Source organism: Alnus glutinosa, chromosome 6 (genome assembly GCF_958979055.1).
Source record: "Alnus glutinosa chromosome 6, dhAlnGlut1.1, whole genome shotgun sequence".
In the NCBI taxonomy this organism is placed as follows: domain Eukaryota; kingdom Viridiplantae; phylum Streptophyta; class Magnoliopsida; order Fagales; family Betulaceae; genus Alnus; species Alnus glutinosa.
Window position 1 is genome coordinate 19,834,136 of NC_084891.1, and position 19,463 is coordinate 19,853,598.

General features: G+C 38.0%; 1 protein-coding gene across 9 annotated transcripts in view; it reads left to right on the forward strand.

Annotated features, from left to right (window-relative positions):
* The window catches only part of LOC133870956 (calcium-transporting ATPase 10, plasma membrane-type-like), a 54,672-nt gene that overhangs the window by 24,740 nt on the left and 10,469 nt on the right, over positions 1-19,463 (forward strand). For all 9 annotated transcript variants that reach the window (XM_062308261.1, XM_062308259.1, XM_062308258.1 and 6 more), the window contains 18 exons: positions 5,143-5,252; positions 5,352-5,483; positions 5,626-5,715; positions 6,754-6,823; positions 8,090-8,160; positions 8,266-8,349; positions 8,438-8,515; positions 8,655-8,726; positions 11,429-11,512; positions 11,591-11,673; positions 11,760-11,868; positions 12,005-12,060; positions 14,178-14,220; positions 14,582-14,665; positions 17,258-17,395; positions 17,484-17,549; positions 17,639-17,737; positions 19,185-19,295. In XM_062308261.1, the coding sequence (XP_062164245.1) occupies positions 5,143-5,252; positions 5,352-5,483; positions 5,626-5,715; positions 6,754-6,823; positions 8,090-8,160; positions 8,266-8,349; positions 8,438-8,515; positions 8,655-8,726; positions 11,429-11,512; positions 11,591-11,673; positions 11,760-11,868; positions 12,005-12,060; positions 14,178-14,220; positions 14,582-14,665; positions 17,258-17,395; positions 17,484-17,549; positions 17,639-17,737; positions 19,185-19,295 (1,580 nt within the window). The remainder of the gene's footprint in view (positions 1-5,142; positions 5,253-5,351; positions 5,484-5,625; positions 5,716-6,753; positions 6,824-8,089; positions 8,161-8,265; positions 8,350-8,437; positions 8,516-8,654; positions 8,727-11,428; positions 11,513-11,590; positions 11,674-11,759; positions 11,869-12,004; positions 12,061-14,177; positions 14,221-14,581; positions 14,666-17,257; positions 17,396-17,483; positions 17,550-17,638; positions 17,738-19,184; positions 19,296-19,463) is intronic.

The following is a 19,463-nucleotide window of genomic DNA, read 5'->3' on the forward strand; positions in this document are numbered from 1 at the left end:
TCTCTCTCTCTCTCTCTCTCTCTCTCTCTCTCTCTCTCTCTTGTTTGTTTCGTATTATTCTTAATATATAAGCATATTTTTCTTCTATAGCACATAATTGCTTCTTGACAAAGTTATGAAAATAGACTGCCAACAATGCCATGACGAGTAACAAGTATAGTCTGGTTCATATGATGTTAGGCAGTCGGTATTATGCAATTATTAAAATTAAAAATGGATTCAAGTTGACAAAGCCTTTTGTCAATTGCTTGGATTTGGCTTCACTACTCCTTTATGATACTTTTCCCCATTTTTCTTCCCTTTTCTTGTTTTTTGCCCCCCCCGGGTCATTTGTAATATTGAGGGCCTTTTTAGTAGTATTGCTGATCAGCATTTATTTCTTGAGGGCTTCGACCTTGTTTTTGATCAAGTCCTTTTTCGTTTAAACTTTGTATCTTTGAATAGTTATTTGGGGTAGAGTGGGTGATGCCACGAACGGTGTTGGAGTTGTTGACTAGTTGGGGCGCGTCGATTGTGTATGGTCGTGCTAAAGAAGCTTGGCGGTTAGCTCCATTGTGTTTACTATGGTGTATGTGGTGGGAACAGAATGCGCGGCTCTTTGAAGAATTAGAGACATCGATGGTGGAGCTACGGAAGTGTTTGCTTAATATCTTATATATTTGGATAGCGCCCCATTATTGCTTGAATGATTTTACTTTTGTTGACTTTTTAAATTTATTATCTTCTCGTCCCATTTAGAGGCTCTCTTGTATACTTTCCGTGTACAAGGGTTGCGCTTCGCTGCTCTTTTAATGAACTGAATTACAATTACTTATAAAAAAAAATAGTTGTTTTGTTTCTCCTTTGTCACTTGATTATAGTGATTTCCTTGTTCTTTTTGCTCCTTTTAGCTAGGTGCATCTTATTGTATACTTCATGTATATTTAGGGGTGCCTTTACGCTTTTGATGATAATTAAAGGCTGATGGGTTTGTGGATAGGGTGGGGCTTTGGTGGTTGTCTTATCGCTTATAAGGCTCTCCTAGCTTCATTTACGCTCAAAAGCTTAGGGCTTTAAAGGTTGATCTAAAGAGGTGGAATGAGCAGGTGTTTGGTAATGTGGACTTCTTTAAAAAAGCTCGCTTGGAAGAATTGAGTGCTTTTGATAGATTGGAGGAAGAGCATGGGTTAGCTCTTGAAGAGAAGGTGATGAAATGTTTGGTCATTAGTGACCTGGAAAGAACTATTCTTCGAGAGGAGATTAGTTGGAGACAAAAGTCAAGGGTCCTTTGGCTTAAAGAGGGTGACAAATGCACTAAATATTTTCTTCGGGTTGCCAACTCGAATAGGAGGTTCAATTCCATAGAGTCGCTCTCTGTAAAACGGCTCAATTTCTTCCGATCAATCGGTTATTAGGGATTATGCTGCTCAATTCTATGAGACCTTATTTGCGAAACCGTATAGTTGGCGGCTTAGACTAGATGACCTTGTGTTTGACTCTCTGGATGCGGTGGAGGCCTCTTCGTTAGAACTTCCTTTTGAGGAGAGGGTGGTTTTAGAGGTGGTTAAAGGCATGAACAGAGATAAGAAGTCCTGATGGTTTCTCCATGGCTTTCTTCCAATACTGCTGGGATGTGATCAAGATTGATATCATGGGGGTTTTCCAAGACTCATGCTCATAGTAAGTTTGTTAAAAGCTTTAATGCCACTTTCATTGCTCTAATCCCGAAGAAGTCTGGGACGATGGATCTTGAAGGTTTTCGGCCTATTAGTCTTGCAAGGGGAGTTTACAAGATCATTGTTAAAGTTCTTGAGAATAGATTGAGAAGGGTTGTGGAGAAGGTTATCTCGAAACCTCACAATACTTTTTTTTGAAAGGTAGGCAAATCCTTGATTCAGTTCTTATAGCAAAGGAGTGTTTGGCTAGTCGAATCAAATATGGTGAACCAGGGGTCCTTTGCAAGTTGGATATTGAGAAGGCATATGATCATGTCAACCGGGACTTCTTATTGGGATTCGGCTTGTATGCGGTAGTGTACACTACCGTATACATGCTGTTGTCTAAAACAACACCGTTTTAGACGAGAGAAGCTGCGCCTCATCACTTTTTTCTTAGGATACAGAATTCTTCATACAATGCACAACTTCATGATCCATTTCTAGTGCTCCTCGATACACCAATGTACACTTTTCTTTCTTCTTCTTCGCTGGGTGCTTTCGTTTCTCAAAGATGGTAGGTGACATTGCTATCGGCCTTGAGCAGATCAAGAGTTTTGTTTTCCTACGTATAATCTTATCTCTAAATTTTCTCAGCAGTCAAACGGAGGCTAAGTGGAGAAAGGAAATCAGAAACATGGAAAGATTAAAACAATGACATATATATGCTTGGAGGCTGGAGCAGCAGCCACCCATGAGAAATAAAAGAAGGAAAACGAAATGAAAAAACTGCATCTTTGGATTAGAAGTAGAGCAACCATAAGAAAGAGAGAAAATAAAGCGAAAAAACAAATTTGGGCATTATAAAACCCATCAGATAGAAAGAAAAATAAAGAAAAAGAAGCTTGAAAGGGTGGGAAAGTGAAGGGAGTTGTGCATTGAATGAATAATTCTGTATCCCAAGAAAAAGGTGATGAGGCGCAGTTTCTCTTCTGTCTAAAATGGTGCTGTTTTAGACATACAATCTGAATCCTTCTTATTGTATATGTTGAGAAGGTATGGTTTTGGGGAGAAATGCTGGCACTCCGTCTAGTTTCTTTAGTAGCTCTCGCAGGCCGAGGCAAGGGGATCGTCTGTCTCCTCTTTTGTATGTTATTGTTATGGGAGCTCTAAGTAATATGCTAACTGCTATTGTTGACAGGGGTTTTCTATCAAGCTTGGCACCTGTTGTTTGCGGATGATATTTTGGTGTTTTATGGGGCTAATCCTGACCATCTCTGCCATCTGCGTGTGTTATTCTTGTGCTCTGCAGCTGTCTCAAGTTTAAAGGTAATTTGGCTAAGTCTGTTTTGGATCGAGTGGATTGTGTGGATAATGTGGATAGACTGACTGGCGTCTTCGGTTGTGAGGTTTTCTCTTTGCCCTTAAAGTACCTTGGTCTTCCGCTGGGGGTTGTTATAAGGCCAAGTGTATTTAGGATGGTGTTATTGAAAAGATTTAGCTGTGGCTGGCTAGTTGGAAGTGGATGTATATCTAAGGGTGGTAGGGTTACTCTTTTAAAGAGTACTCTTTCCAATCTTCCTACGTACTTCTTGTCTCTTTTCTCCATTCTTGCTAGTGTGGCAAATCGTATAGAGAAGCTCTATCTAGATTTTATGGGGAAGGTTAGGTGAAGATTTCAAATATCACCTGGTTAGTTGGTCCAAGGTTTGCTCCCTTATTTTTGAATTTGAGGATCTTCAATAGGGCCCTTTTAGGGAAGCGGTTATGGTGTTATGTGCACGAGAGGGAGGCGAAAATTATTGTGGATGCTAAATTTGGTAGTGCGTGGGGTGGGTAGTGCTCTATTGATCCCTTTGGGTCTCATGGAGTGGGGCTATGGAAGAATATAAGGAGGGGGTGGTGGTTGTATTGTAGCCATACCGGATTTGAGTTGGTAGACGGGTCCAAGATCAGATTCTGGGATGATGTGTGGTGCGGAGAGATTAACCTTGAGGAAGCCTTCCTAGTTTTATATGGCATTGCTCGTGAATTGAGATAAGGATGCGCTTGTTGCAACTCACATGGACTTTGATAGTGGTTCTCCCTTCAGTGGGATGTTAGCTTTTTTCGAGCGGCTCGCGACTGGGAGGTTAATGTTTTGACTTCCTTCTTTACTTTGTTTTATTCCATTAGAGTGAGAAGGGAAGGGAAAGACAAGCTTTGGTGGACCCCTTCTCACATAGAGAATTTTTATGTTAGATCCTTATATAAGGTACTTGGTTGTAAAGATGAAGCTCATTTCCCTTGGAAGAGTATTTGGCAGCCCAAGGTTCCTTTGAAAGTGGCTTTTTTATTTTAAATTTTTTTTTTTTTTAATTTCGCTTGGTCGGCGGCTTTAGGGTAGATTCTTTTCATGGATAATCTTAGAAAGTGGCAAGTCATCGTGATTGATAGGTGTTGTATGTGCAAAAGGAATGGGGAGTATGTGGACTATCTTCTCAATTGTGAGGTTTCCTGCGCCTTATGGAGTGCTATTTTCAGTCGCTTTGGGTTGTCTTGGGTTATGCCTCTTCGGGTTGATTTATTCGGTTGTTGTGGATGGGTGGTCGCTCTTGGAGTGCTGTTGTGTGGAAGATGGTTCATTCTTGCCTTTTGTGGTGCTTGTGGAGGGAACAAAATGATATAAATTTCGAGGACTAAGAAAAGATGATAGAGGAGCTCTAAACCTTCTTCTTTTATTCTCTTTTTTCTTGGAATGTTGTGCTCTTAGCTCCCTTAGTGATTAGCTTTAATGATTTTCTTGTTATTTTTTCTTCTCTTTTTTAGGCGCTTCTTTTGCATACTCCCTGTGTACTTGGTTGCGCTTTCCGCATTTAGTGATACTACACTTATCAAAATAAAAAATAAAATTGATTACTTATAAACAAAAAACCTTGTTTTTGGCCCTTTTATGATATTGGCCAAGTTACATGTGTTCTACTATGAACAATACGATTTTGTTGGTCTAGTTGTATGGCACTCTAGCCCAAATCTTCCTCATTTCTATACTGGTTTGATATTTTTTTTTGGCTGCCAGATGGTATGCTGTAGTAGGGTTCAAGTTTATGTGTAACTATCATTTGTGTTGGACTTGTTCTATGAACTTTGATGCATGTGTTTTTAGCCATCGTGCTGTTTTATCTTGATCTAAATTACCTGTTTGTGTACTGTTATTCGTGGTGCAACACGGCTTTTTAATTGCATTGTTGTGGTATGGATCAATGTTTAAAAAAAAAATGTAAATTGTAATTATGGGATGTTTGGGTGTTCGATTTTTTTCAAAAACTAATTTAACTATAATTTACTGCGTGAATTCCGAGGTTTGACTTCCTGAGACAAAATTAGAAAAAATTAGATAAAATCTAATTTGTTTTCGAAAAAAAAGTGTATTAATAGAATTTGTTTTTGAAAAACAGTGTTGCCAAATATCCTGTAAACATATACTGTTTGTAGACATGATTATTTACTTGCTGCATTCAACTTTTAGGAACGTTGGAACTACGTCCACCTCCCGGTGGTGATTTTGGAATTGGACAAGAACAACTTACTTCAATGTCAAGGGAACACAATGTTTCAGCTCTAGAGTTATACGGAGGGGCAAGTTTTCCACTCAATTATCTTTTCTTGATCTTATTTCTGTATTATTTGTATTTCTTACTGTAATTTCACATGTTGGCTTCTCTACCGTTACATCAGGTTAATGGGCTATCGAATTTGTTAAAAACAAATTTAGAGAAGGGGATTGAAGGAGATGATACTGATTTAGTGAAGAGGAGGAATGCATTTGGATCGAATATATATCCTCGGAAAAAAGGGAGGACTTTTTGGGTAAATTTCATTACAAATTTGATCTTTTAACACTCACTTTGTTTTTATTATTACTATTACCTTTTGCTTTGTTAAAGAAGAGAATGCGCTATTACATTTATTCTTTTATTTATTTACTAATTTGTTTTGTTGTTTCTCTTAGATGTTTCTTTGGGAAGCTTGGCAAGACCTCACATTAATCATATTGATGATAGCTGCAGTGGCCTCTTTGGCACTAGGTATAAAGACTGAGGTAAGCTTTGGTGGGGGGCATAGTAGACTGCTATTTGGTTTTTGTATTGCAGTAGAATGTGATGAGTAGTCTCAGGAAGGGTCTTGGGCATTAATTTCTGTAACTTGTTGGTGCTCTTCTTTCCCTGCAAGGCAATAGTCTTTTTTATGTTGTATCTAAGAATTATGTGAGCCACATTCTTTTTTCTTTTTAAAGAAATCAAGTGCTTTTGATAAAAGCGAAGAGTTGGCTATGCTTGGTTGACTTGGTAAACAAAAGACATGTTTGTGCTCCGTAAATACATTTTGGGCTGACATATTAAAATAGAAGTGAATGTTGTCTTTCATCATGACTATGTAGATATGTTACCCTTGTGTTTTTGCAATATTATAAAGTTGGTGCTTTTCAAAGTATTAGATCGTAACTATGTATAAATTGGAGGCACTAGTCCAACCTAATGAGTTATAACATGGCATAGAGATACTTCTTTATGTTGAGGTCAGTTTGCATTTTATGCTTGATGATTTATAATTAGGTTGTAGTCTTGCTATGAAAACTGGCAATGATAAAGTGGGTGAAGGCTTACCAAGAGCCAAGAGTTTTATTTATCAGGTTCTGAGAAAGAAGAAAAAGAACTCGTTAAGACTGCTCCACATCTCCTTGGGTTGAGTTTTTGTTTCATTCTTCTATCTGAAAGAATCTTGTGACCCTTGAGAGCTTTGGAGGCCGGAAAGTGGCCTTGCTTGCCTGATGTTGTTCTATATTTCCTCCTGTACACATGGTGTACACCATTTCTCTATTTTGAATAGATTGTTTAGTTGAAAGTATAAATAGTTCAAGATTCATTTTAAGAGCTCCTAGACAGCTATCTCTGTTGTGCTTTTGATCATTGTTTGTTTGTGAGATCCACTTTCTGGTTTTGGTTTTTCTTTCAGGTTTGCTCTTCCTTTTTGTTTTAGCCTTGTGTTCTTTCACTGGTTTTCTCTTATCAAATACCTGAAATTTATTCCTTTATTTATCTCAAGATGTTATGTCTTATTCGTCATTTTTCTGTTATAGGGTATTAAGGAAGGATGGTATGATGGAGGGAGCATTGCTTTTGCTGTTATTCTTGTCATTGTTGTTACAGGTATTGAATTGAATATCTCATTAAGAGTAATGCTACATACTACTCCCCTATTCCACTCCCATATAATTTGGTTGATATGGTAGTGTCCATCAATTATTAGATCAGTCATTGTTGTAAGGAAAAAATTCTAGGACTGATAGACACTGTTAAGATAGGCAGAGTTGCCTCTACTTTGGCATGACTCGATCAAGACCTCCATATATGACGGCCTGTCAATGACCATAGTCTGTTCATGCGTTACTCGCGCCGAAGGATGCTCTGCGGAGCTAGACGCTCCCATCCCATATAATACAACCTTTGATCATTGTTTCCTTTGACCACCATCGTGGGGCAACTGGAAAGCATCAAGGAATCTATGCACAACTTGAGAGTGAAGCCCGACTAGCCGCTTCCTCCTTGACCTTCCAAGATGATCACAAAGCCTCTCCTACCATCACCCTCGCATTCCACTATTGCCAAGAAATGACCAAAACGATTCAAACTATGTTGGGCAATGAAGGCTTTAATCCCCACCCTTAAAGACTTCACAAATCCCTTCGTATGCACTATCTACTCATAGCAAAGTTGTCATGGTGTCTGGCAACCACGACACATTGACCTTACCCAGAGAGACTAAACGAACAAAACGTCTACTTCTTTCATATACTCGTAAAACCGAGACCCCCTCCTCACAGACTAATTCGAAGGACTTGGATTCGACAAAGAACCATCTTGACCAACCTAGAACCAATGAGGCCAGAAAAGCAAAGAAGAATCCTAACACCAAAGCCGTGAAATCAACCAGCGAGAAAGGAAATGACGGGAAGCGTCTACACGTGTTGGAGAGAGAAATTTTCTATGAATATTTATAAAATTTTATAAAAAGAACTGGTAAATACTTAAGTAATACTTGTTGATATTTTCATATCCTCATCTACTTCCTTGTAGATGAATGTATTTAAGAGCTTTGTTTTCTATGGTAATTTATAAATACCCCGGTTAGTATTACTCTTGCTCCATTTTTAATTGCTCAGGTACAAGTTTAATGTGGACGGCTGGTATCTGTTGTAATTTAGTTTTTAGATCTTAATCTGTTTTACTCTTATGTTTTGAATCTCTATGAACATTTGAAATTGTCAACCCATTTGTTATGTCATTACTTTGGTTGTTACAAGCTGGAGGGGGTTAAGAATTATGTCAAATTGGTTGCCTCTATATGAAAAGATATTTCCACTTAATAGTTTTTTTTTCTTTGGCCCATTTTCTTTTTAATTCATTCCTACACAGCTGTAAGTGATTATAGACAATCTCTTCAGTTCCAGAATTTAAATGAGGAGAAGCAAAATATCCATATGGAGGTTTGTTTTTATGGATTTATGTGCTCTATGATTATGTTTTCATTACCCCCCTTCCCCCCGGCTCTTTTCTTGTTTGGATTTATATATAAAGATACACATTAATAGGTCATTAGAGGTGGCAGAAGAATTGAGATATCTATATATGACGTTGTAGTTGGTGATGTTGTGCCTCTCAACATTGGAGATCAGGTAAATGTTTCTCTCTTGTTCTTATTGTTGTGTATTACAGTTGTGCTACAAATTTTTTATTGACTCAACATTCTATATCTTTCCGTAGGTCCCTACCGATGGTGTAATAATATCTGCTCACTCTCTTGCCGTTGATGAATCGAGTATGACGGGAGAGAGTAAGATTGTGAGCATTTCTACCTATCTTGTGGCCTTAATTTGTTTTTTTTATTTTTTTATTTTTTTATTTTTTTATTTTTTATAAGCAAGCGAATTAATTTATGAAACATTAGGTTTTCTGTTTTTAATTTTTTTTTCCTTTTCAGTGTCACAAGGGTTCGAAAGATCCATTTCTAATGTCTGGCTGCAAAATCGCTGATGGTAGTGGCACCATGATGGTAAAATAAGATATTCTTAGATCTTCTCTATTCTTTGCCTACTTTTTTTGTTGATAAGAAAATTTTATTAAAAAAGCGTAAGGCGTCCATAAGTACATAGGAAGTATATAAAGAACAACCAAGCTAGCCCACCAAAGATAACCCAAGAAAACTCACAAGAAACCCAAAATACAACCGAACCCCCATCAAAACCCAACTCCCAAAAGCTACAAATAACCCAAAATACAGTAGAACCCCATCACACACCCCAAAAAACAGAAACTAACCCTCAAAATACAGTAAATACCCCCAATCAAACACCCAAACCCCCCCAAAAAAACACCCCAACTAACTTGAATCCCAAAATATAGTACAACCCCATCACACCAAAAAAAAAAACAGAAAATACCCCCAATCAAGCACCCAACCCCTCTCAAAAAAACACCCCAACTAACTTGAAACCCAAAATACAGTTAACCCCATCACACTCAAAAAAACAGTAAATAACCCCCAAAATACAGTAAATACCCCAATCAAACACCCAAACCCTCCCAAAAAAACACCCGAACTAACATGAAACCCAAAAGAAACACCCAGAACCCGAACCAAAACAACCCAAAATACATAGGAAATGCCAGAAATACAAGAAAAAAAAAAGGCAGACGGCGGCGCGGCACAGATCCAGCTTGAAAAACCATCAGGCCAGCGCGGAAATTGACGGAGAAACTACCGGAGAGGCGTGTGCGTGGAGAAGAGGCCCCATACTCTGTAGATCTAACACCCAAGCTTAAGAAAAACACCTTCATCCATGCACAACGGTGTGGCGACCGTCCACAGAATCGTCGACGATGGACAAGACCGGAAGAAGCCGGCAATGCCTCAGGCGGAGCGCGTGTACGCCGGAGAAGACCATCCACCAAAGAAAAAGAGAAACCCAAGAAGAGGAACCCAAGAAAAAAGACCAAAATGAAGAAGAACCTAGAAAGGAACCGGAAGAGGAGGGGAGGGGAGGGAGGGGACCTCCTCCCTCCTCCCTCCTCACTCCTCACAAAGGAGATCTAGAGTATTTTTTATTTTTTTATGAGAGGGAGAGGAGAGAGTTTTTGGGGAGAGAGAGTGTTTTTTGATCTTTTATGGATCAACTTGGTATAATGGGGTGAAGCTTATTCTCTGCATTCATTCCACATAGATATGAGCTTTATACAATGTTCTGGATAATGGACAACTCACAGACATAGCTCATACTAGGACAGCTCACTAGGGACACCTCACCACGTGTCTAGAATAAGGAGTCATCACATCGCTTATTATTCTCTAAAACTTCCCCTCAAGCTGAAGCAAATATAATATATGCTCAGCTTGGAAGATACAAATAAAACAAACAAACGAAGAATACAAACAAACTCTAATACTTCCCCGCAAGCTGGAACAACTTGGAACATATAAACACGACGACAGACTTTATAAAAAGACATTAACAAGAAAATGCACTAAACCGAGCATAAATATGTTGAAATTCAATAAAACATTTGCTGAAAACTTTAACTGTAGTTGAAACCTCGATTGAAAACTTAAATTGGTTGTTGGATCTCGCGGGAAAACACCAAGGCTGGTCGGAACTCATCGAAAAACACCATGTGCTGGTCGGATCTTGCCGCAAAACATCTAGGCAGGTCGGATCTCACTGGAAAACTCCGAGAATTGGCTGAAATAACTCAGATACGGCAAAATATTGCCAGTAAACATTGGGAATGGGCCAGAGAAACACCGAGAATGGGTTGGAGAAACACTAATCCGACGAAATATGGGGGGTGAACACCGAGAATAGGCTGTACAAAGCGCTGGAAGTCACCGGAAATGTTTTTTGATGACCAGAATAGTTTCATCGGAGCCGGAAACGACATATCGACGCCAGTAACCTCTGGAGTGGTGCCAGAAACCACTAGGTCAACTGGATATGGCTCAACCTTGTTATAAACAAGGTTGGCTCGGTTTTTTAAACGAATTGGGGTTGGGTCGGACCATGGAGACCAACCAAGACAAAAAACTATAAACAATAGAGCCTAACCAAGAATTAAACCCTATGTCCTTGCTCTGATACCTTGCTAGCTATGATGAGAATAGGCAAATGTAAGAGATATGGGGTGAATCTTATTCTCTACTTTCATTCCACATATATAGGAGCTTTATAAAATGTTCTGGATAATAGACAGCTCACTAAGTACACCTCACCATGTTTCTAAAATAGGGACACATCACACACCTTCTTGAACATGTACATAGCATATTATTCTCTTAACAATTTTCTTAACTCTGTGTGTGGTGTTAATCTTCATAAACAATATATGAAGTCACTGTGAGCTTGTTGGCTAGATTATGTTGTATATTTGAATTTCTATGAGTACCATCAAAAACATAGTTTAATATCTAATATTGATGCACTTTCCCAGATTGAACTACCTTTTTTTTTTTTGGATAAGTAGATTGAACTGCCTTTAAAAAAGACTTTTTATTTATTTTTATATTAAATTTGAAATTTGAAATTTTTTATTTACGTATGCATTTCTCTTTTCTGACGGCATACATATATCATGCTGACACGTAGATCAATCTCTTTCAATTTCTCCATGTCTTGCCTATCATTGTTTTTATTTCATAACTTGCTTTGCTTCCTTACACACTTATCTTCCGTTTTGTTTAGTATTATTATTTTTTTTTTCTAGGTAACTAGTGTTGGGACCAATACTGAGTGGGGATTGCTCATGGCTAGTATTTCAGAAGACACTGGTGAAGAGACGCCGTTGCAGGTCAGCCATTTTATCTTCATTCTTTCATGGATTTACATGCTTTGTATGCTGTGTTTACTTGTAAATGTATTGTTATAGGTTCGCCTAAATGGGGTTGCGACTTTCATTGGAATGGTTGGACTTTCAGTAGCTATCGTTGTCTTGGTTGTCCTTTTAACAAGGTAACTCAAATATTGGGATTGATCTCTCTCTCTCTCTCTCTAGTAATGAAGTGTTGTGGATGACCTGCTAAGTTGGATGTATGTAGATATTTTACGGGCCATACTACAAACCCAGATGGAAGTGTGAAGTTTCTAGCAGGCAAAACTAAAGTTAGTGATGCTGTAGATGATGCCATTAAAATCGTTACTGTTGCGGTATGTATGGTTTATTTATTTATTATATTTTTTATTTTTTATGCTTGTGTATGTGTAGATGTAGTCATAGCTTACACTAATAAGTTTGTTGGTCTGTTGAGTATTTTGGTTTATGACCCATCTTCAATCATTTTAGGTCACAATCGTTGTAGTTGCAGTGCCTGAAGGGCTTCCTCTAGCCGTTACTTTGACGTAAGTTTTCCTAGCTTTATTTGCGATTTCTTTAAGTTTCATAGCTTTCTTCGTTTGTGTGTAACTTGATGTCAAAAAGAGGTTGTGTCCATATTTTTAGGGCAACATCTTTTCTATAATTATTGGACTTACTTTTAATTAATCACTTCACCATGTTGACTTGTGTTATTTATTTTATTTTTCTTTTTTTCCATTGTCCTTTTGATGTATTTGTTCTAGATATATGACACCTTAGTGGTGCTGATATTGTGCCATTTTTTATTTTGGCACATGATGCCAAGATAGTCTCAACATATGTTCCCCTCATCTTGCATATGGGTGCCACTTCTAAGTTCTAGTTAGTGGAACTAGTAATAGTGCGCCTATTTAGAAGGATATGCTTCCTCCCCATAATCGATGGGAGCTTTTAAATGACACACTTTAACGAAATAAAATAAATATAACAATCTCCTTAATATATCCTTAGGTGGGTCATGAAAGGTGAGTTCAATTTTGAAAAAAGATAAGTTTAAATATAAGGGTAATGTGGGAAATTAAATGGATGAATGTGACGATTCAAGAAGAGTACTAGCCGCATGTGCGCTATACCCTAAAACAAAGTTGTGGCTCCGTAGAATTACTTGTATCGTTGAGTCTCACCTAGTAAGGAATTAATGTAGGGCTTAGCACCCATGAAACACTTTCAAAATCTTTTCACCCGACAGCCTCTGCTTTGGTGAAGCTTGCCGCTGGGGATCCTCCTTTGCTGTCTTCATCTGAGGCCAACTCCTTTGCCTTCCCGGAGCTGGGTCCGCCTCCGGCTCTAGTTGGGTTGGGCCTAGTGTTCCTGGAAGTTCCCGGCAACTGCTCTTAAGGTGCGGATGCGTTAGGTGAAAGGTTGCGTTATTCTCTCCCTGTGATGTTGGAGTCTGGAGCGCCTATTTATCCGTCAGAATCCAAGTCGGTGCTTAGATACTCCCGGAAGCATAAGGTTGGCAGATTGGATGAGCATCTGCTTGCAGAGGCTCTAGAGGCTTTTAGTGCTCCCTTGGCTCCTTCTATGCCGTTATTTCAGCAACCAGCCGTTGTCAGCACCAGCGAGGGATGGGGTAGTGTCTATGTCTGGGCCTTTTTGAGACGAGGTTTGTCAGCCCCTTCTTTGGGGGGGGGGGGGGGGGGGGGGGGGGCATCTTTCTTCAAAGTGGCGCGGCCCTTCCCCTGTTAGAAATGGGTGGGTCTCCTCTCTCTTCGGTCCAATCTGTACTTGGATGTCCTCCTTTGCTGTCTTTTTTAGAGGTGGCTGAATCTTCGAGGGGAGGTGGTTTTGAAGAGATTGGTGGTCCTCCTGGGGCAGCAATTGACATTAGCTTCTGTTTCAAACATTGGGGGTCTCCCACTAGGGGAATGTGAAGGGATTTTTACACTTTATGGCTAAAATTGATGCGGAGCAATGTCAAGAAGCTCCAGTCTCCACTTCTAAGTTTAAAGGGAGTTGTGAAGTGAAGAACTTAGGGTGCTAGTCGAGGCAAGGCAAGAGGGCCACTAATGAGATGTAATAGTCTCTGGGTTTTGTGGGCTGGTTATGTTGGAGTGTTTGGGTTTCCTCATGTTTTTGGGTTTTGCGAGTGGGTTTTGCGAGTGTTTTTCCTCTCTTCCCTCTTTTTCCCTGTTTTGGTGTCCTTTTTGTGTACTTCCTGTATGCTTAGGGACGCTTTTACGCTTGTTATAAACTTCTTTGCTTGCTTATAAAAAAAAAATCTACTCACCCATCATGTTACTTAATTTTCTTGGATGTCGCAATAAATGCTTTCGTTTTTTGAATCTTCTATATGCTTTGGGACAGCCTAAAAATAAAGTTACCCAATCTATTTTGGGAAAGAGGAATTGTAATTTTTATATATGATTATGTTTTTATGTTCCTCTCATTTCTCAATTGTTTCTTATAGTTGTTTTCTTTGTATATAGCATAGCCTTGGCTATTTTTTTTTTAAATTTTTTTTTTTTGTTTCTTATTAACTCAGACATTAAGAATATGCATATCTAAAATTATATGAAATTTAGTTGGTTTATTTCTCTGTTTGTCTCATATTTTTTCATTTCCTTATTATTAATTTTTTTTTTTTTTAACTATGATACAGCCTTGCCTACTCTATGAGAAAAATGATGGCAGATAAAGCCTTGGTATGTAATGATGAAATTTTCCAACCCTGTGCTTGCTTTAGATCTTAAATAACACACACTTTTGTGCCCTCGTGGGTTTAGAGGTTTTCGGGTTTTAGGGCTTACCTCCTTGTGGGTTTTGTTGGGTTCTTTTGTGGGCTGTTCTTGGGTGATCCTTTTGGGCTCTAGAGTTTTGTTGGGTGCTTTTGGTGGGTTGGCTTTGGTTGTTCCTATGTATACTCCCTGTGTAATTAGGGAAGGGACGCCTTACACTTTTTCTAATAAAACTTTTCTTACTAATCTCACACACACACACACACACACACACACACACACACACCTGCCATGCAAGTATATCTTTATAACAAATTTTACGTTGTAGGTTCGAAGGCTTTCTGCATGTGAGACTATGGGCTCTGCCACAACCATATGCAGTGATAAGACTGGAACATTAACTTTGAATCAGGTGAATTATGAAGCCGTTGATTGATTTAATTTTTTGTTGTTTGGAAGTGCCTTTTGGTGGTAGGGTTTTTTGGTTGATGAGTAATTGTAGATTTTCGGAGTGCATTCAACTGCTGGTATGGATTTACGAACGGGCTATGCCTTGCGCCCTTGGCTTCTATAAAAACTTTTGTCCTTGGCTGAAGCTCTATATTCATCCTTGACTCAAAGACTAAATAGAATTTCGATTGGCGAATCCATCATGACAGAGGAAGGAATTCAGATGTTACATCTCTATTCAACAGAGATCATTTTGCAAGCCCATCCCTTGTTCTGTGGACCACTTCATGTAGAAATATCAAACAAACATGTCGAGAAATAAGTGATTGTAACACCCCCTACCCATAGGAAGACGTGATTTCGCGTTGCTCTAATTAGAAACATAAGGATATTAGAATTCCATAAACTGAAAATCATTGTGTTACTATTATTACAACTCATCCCTTTAAACCCTTAGTCCTTAATATAGAAATCATGCCAGAACAAAACAAACTAATGTGCTACGTGAACTTATTCAAGCCCTTCTTTGATGAAGCCTTCCAACTCTAGTTTTCGTGGCCTGTAGAACCATCGACAACATCATCTTGACTGTTTTAAACATAAAAACAAAGGCTGAGTGGAAAACTCAATAAATAGATACATCATACAATAAATGAAGTTCGAAACAATTTTCATTTCAAAACATCCAAAAAGTACAAGACATTCGCATATCGTAAACATAAATTTTTCCCTTAATCTCTTGAATGACCGACACACAATTACGACTTGTGTGAGAGTTGGCAATCATGAGGATCCCGGCTCCGCTCCCGTGGTCACAGTTGGAGCTGCGTCTAGGATAATCACTCAATGCACATTGGTGCACTTGAGTGAGCCATTCCCGGCTACCCCTGCCCATTTGCTCCGGTACCATTGCTCATCATTTCATATGGCCAAGAAAACATTTCATGCATTCATACAATCACTCCCCCCCCCCCCCCCTTTTTTTTTCATCAAACGTCATAAAGTATTTATAATATATTTATGAACATAAAATCATTTACATTAAACTCTTTTTCAAACATATAGTTTAGGATGCATAAAAGGGCTACCAAATAAAGGCTAACATTATATCATATACCTTGGAAACAATTTTAAGAAAATCATTGCATTGACATTTTAAAGAAAGTAAAGGTGTGATCATATCTACTTACCCTGTTCCTTCACTTCAAGAATTCAACACACTTTACTTAGAAACTTAAGCAAACATTTTCGAACAATTATTGTCTATTAACGCTTTTGTAGATCATGTATTCTTTTCTTTTGTTTGATCTTCCTAACATTGCTTCCTACGCTAAGTGGTAGATCTGATTTCTCATCTTTAAGACACTTACAACATATTTCAAGTTTGATTCTTTTCTTGAATGATCACACAATGCATGTATATTCAATTTACTACACATGGATCATGCAACATGAGCTTATTCTCATGCTCTTTAGAGTGTAGGTCTCAACACCACTTACACGAAGTCTTCATAGTGTTTTAAAGTCATCTTAAGGTCCCTTAGACAGATCTGGTTAGGGCCAAAAAGATAGGCTTTAAGGCCTTAAGGTTCAACTAATGTGTTTGTGCGCGCGCTGTAATTCCAGCAATGTTCAATGATTGCTTAGTTTGGACTGTTAGAAAGACCCTAAAACCACAATTCTTGGTGACTGCGTTGCTGCATAATTTTCTGCAGAAACCTAAGCTTGTTGTTTGTGCCCTACAGTGCAATGCAACCCACTCAATTAGTCATAAAACATGTTATTCTAATGTCAAACATTCAGGAAATTGTGTAATCATACTGTTTAAACCATATCTATGCGGTCTAAAAGAAGCAATCAGATCCAACAGCTTTTCCTTTGTGCTGGCAGCATGTATGGGATACTAAGGTATCAAACTTTAATGCCGTTACTCATACTTTAGTAGGCTTCTCTCATGGTTTTCGTAATAACATAACTAAATATCAATTATAAGGCTTATTGAAGCTCATACCTAGCAAAATCCGGCCGTGAATTTAGGATAAAACCAAGAGACGGAAGCTGTTCTTTAGGCAGCAACAGTTCTTTGTGCAAGAACATTGGAATTAGCAACTGTTTTTGCGAGATTTAGGAGAAAGAAATTAGGAAAAACACAAAGGAGAAATTTTTATCAGATTTTTTGAATAGGAATTCTCAAAAACTTGAAAGAATCATTGAAAATACTTGCCAAAATCTTGATGGGTTAAACAATGTTTTTGAGCTTCGGTTGCAAGAAAATAATGTAGGGTTATTTGGAGACTAAAAATAGGCAGCTGTTTGGGATGAAATTAGGGTTTTAATTAGGTTAAGATCTTGAGGCTGATTAGGTTTCAACTTGGTTAAAATATGGACGCTGATTAGGGTTTGTTTTAAATAGAAAACTTTCCTTTTTGGGGAAAAATACAGCTGACCAGATTCTGTTAGGTTTTAGACTTTTACTTTTTTGGTCCTTTATAAGTCTTTTTAATAGTTCCATGTATTTGTGTTTATTAATTGTGACATAATGTTTTGTTGATAGATGGCTGTGGTTGAGGCTTATGTTGGTGAGAAAAAAATTGATCATCCTGAGAATAAGTCGGAGTTGTCTCCCATGCAATATTCTCTACTTATTGAAGGCATTGCACAAAACACAAATGGTGGTGTGTATGAGTCTGAGGTATGCTTTTTCTTAGTAAATAATTCTGCAGAAACTGAATTAGCTAACCTATCCGCAGTATGATAATGCTGTAACTGGTCCCCTTCAGGGTGGTGGAAATCTGGAGGTTTCTGGATCACCAACAGAAAAGGCCATTCTTTCTTGGGGAGTTAAGGTTAGTTCATTAACTATATTCCATTTGCCACTTCTGAGGTGAATTTATTTTTTAAGACTAATGAAAGTGATGGGTATTTTTCTTCATAGCTGGGGATGAAATTTGATGCCATCAGATCCGAATCTTCAGTTCTTAATGTCTTCCCTTTCAACTCAGAGAAAAAACGAGGTGGCGCTGCAGTGCGACTGGTAATTCTAAAGCATAGTCCTTTGTGTTCTGTTATCATGTCAGTATTGCATGTACTCAAAGCGAGCAAATGCAACTCATCCTTGACCAAAAGCTTTGGTGTACAAATCTGCCAATTGATTTTCTGATATTGCATAGGGAGTCACAATCTCTTAATTAATAAACTTATTGCGAATCCAACAATAATCCACTTTACTGAAATGGACTTGGACTTCATATGAAACACCAAACCCAATCAGCACTGAAGAACAATCAACAATCCGGCAACAAGAAGCAATGCTGGTCTTTGCTGAAATCAACTGTAAATTGGCTGAAATATTCCTGAACTGAACTGCACAGGCTGAAAAATACGTACTCTGGAGCAACTGAATCTGAACAGGTCAAAAATAGCTGAACCCGGTCAAAAAACCAATTAGAAACAACTGAAAGACGCCATAACAGTGACCACAGTAGCCATGACAATCGAAGACGACAACCACACCAATGAGGTCGATGGCGATGACATCTCGACTGTTATATTAATGATGCTACCATCAACCTCCAACCACAAACAACTATTGCTCCTAGGCCCACAACACCAGCACATGGGGAGAAAGGGAAAAAAAAAAAAAAAAACTGCAGGAATTAGACAGTAAGGAGCAAAAGAAAAGGAAATTGTTCAACCATAGATCCTTGCTTTGATATTACATTGAGAACCATAATTTGCTTACTTTTTATAGAAGAAATAGGATACAAGATCAACATTAGATACCGTATCTTTTGTTTTTGTTTTAAATAAGTAGTTCAATCTTATTAGAGTGCGCAAAGTGGCGCTACTCAAGTATACAAAGGAAGTAAACAGGATAGACCCCAACTAGGGAGAAGAACATAAATCTAAAAATTATAGAAAATTAGATAACCACAGCAAGGTCAACAGTAGATAACCATATCTAAAGATAACCACAACAAACCTAGATAAAATAAACACCAAACACTGATATAAAGATAAACTATTACAATGACTAGATTAAAGATAAAACACCCTAACTGTACTTAATGTTGATTGTGGGATATGAAACTAGTGTCAATAGAAAAGGTAGTGTATACACGACTTAGTAACACAATATTGTTGATACATGCTTCGTTATCAAAACTGAGAGGATTACAGTAAGCAATTGGGATATGCAAGTAGTTTCAATAGAGATGATTTCATAGTTTTACATACGCTGGATTTAGAAACGTATCCTGGAAAATTATAAAAGTCTCTGTCCTCATACAACTCTTTGTCATGCTTTGTGATGGAATGTCCACAACTCGACTTGTAAAAATGTGTTCTTGGTCCAAAAGAAATTTTCGTGAGTTTGGGAATTGTTATGTGGAAGTTCAAAAATAATTTTGTAGATACTATTTTTATTGCATATGATGAATCATCATTACTAATGAATTATTATTTGTTTGCTATATTTACAGCCTGATGGTAACGTTCATATTCATTGGAAAGGGGCTGCTGAAATAGTTTTAGAATCATGCACGCAGTATATTGACGCAACTGATAAGTTGGTAGCAATGGATGAAGATAAGGTTTGAGAGTGTAATTGCTTTTCAATATTTAGTGCTTTTATTATGGTAGTTAAATGGGTTGTTAAGATTAAGTCCTACTTTTGCGCATGACCGGTCTCAAAGTATCTTGAGAACTAATCTTTTGCTGAATAGTTTTGTAAAAAAAATAAATAAAGAGTGCTCAGTAGA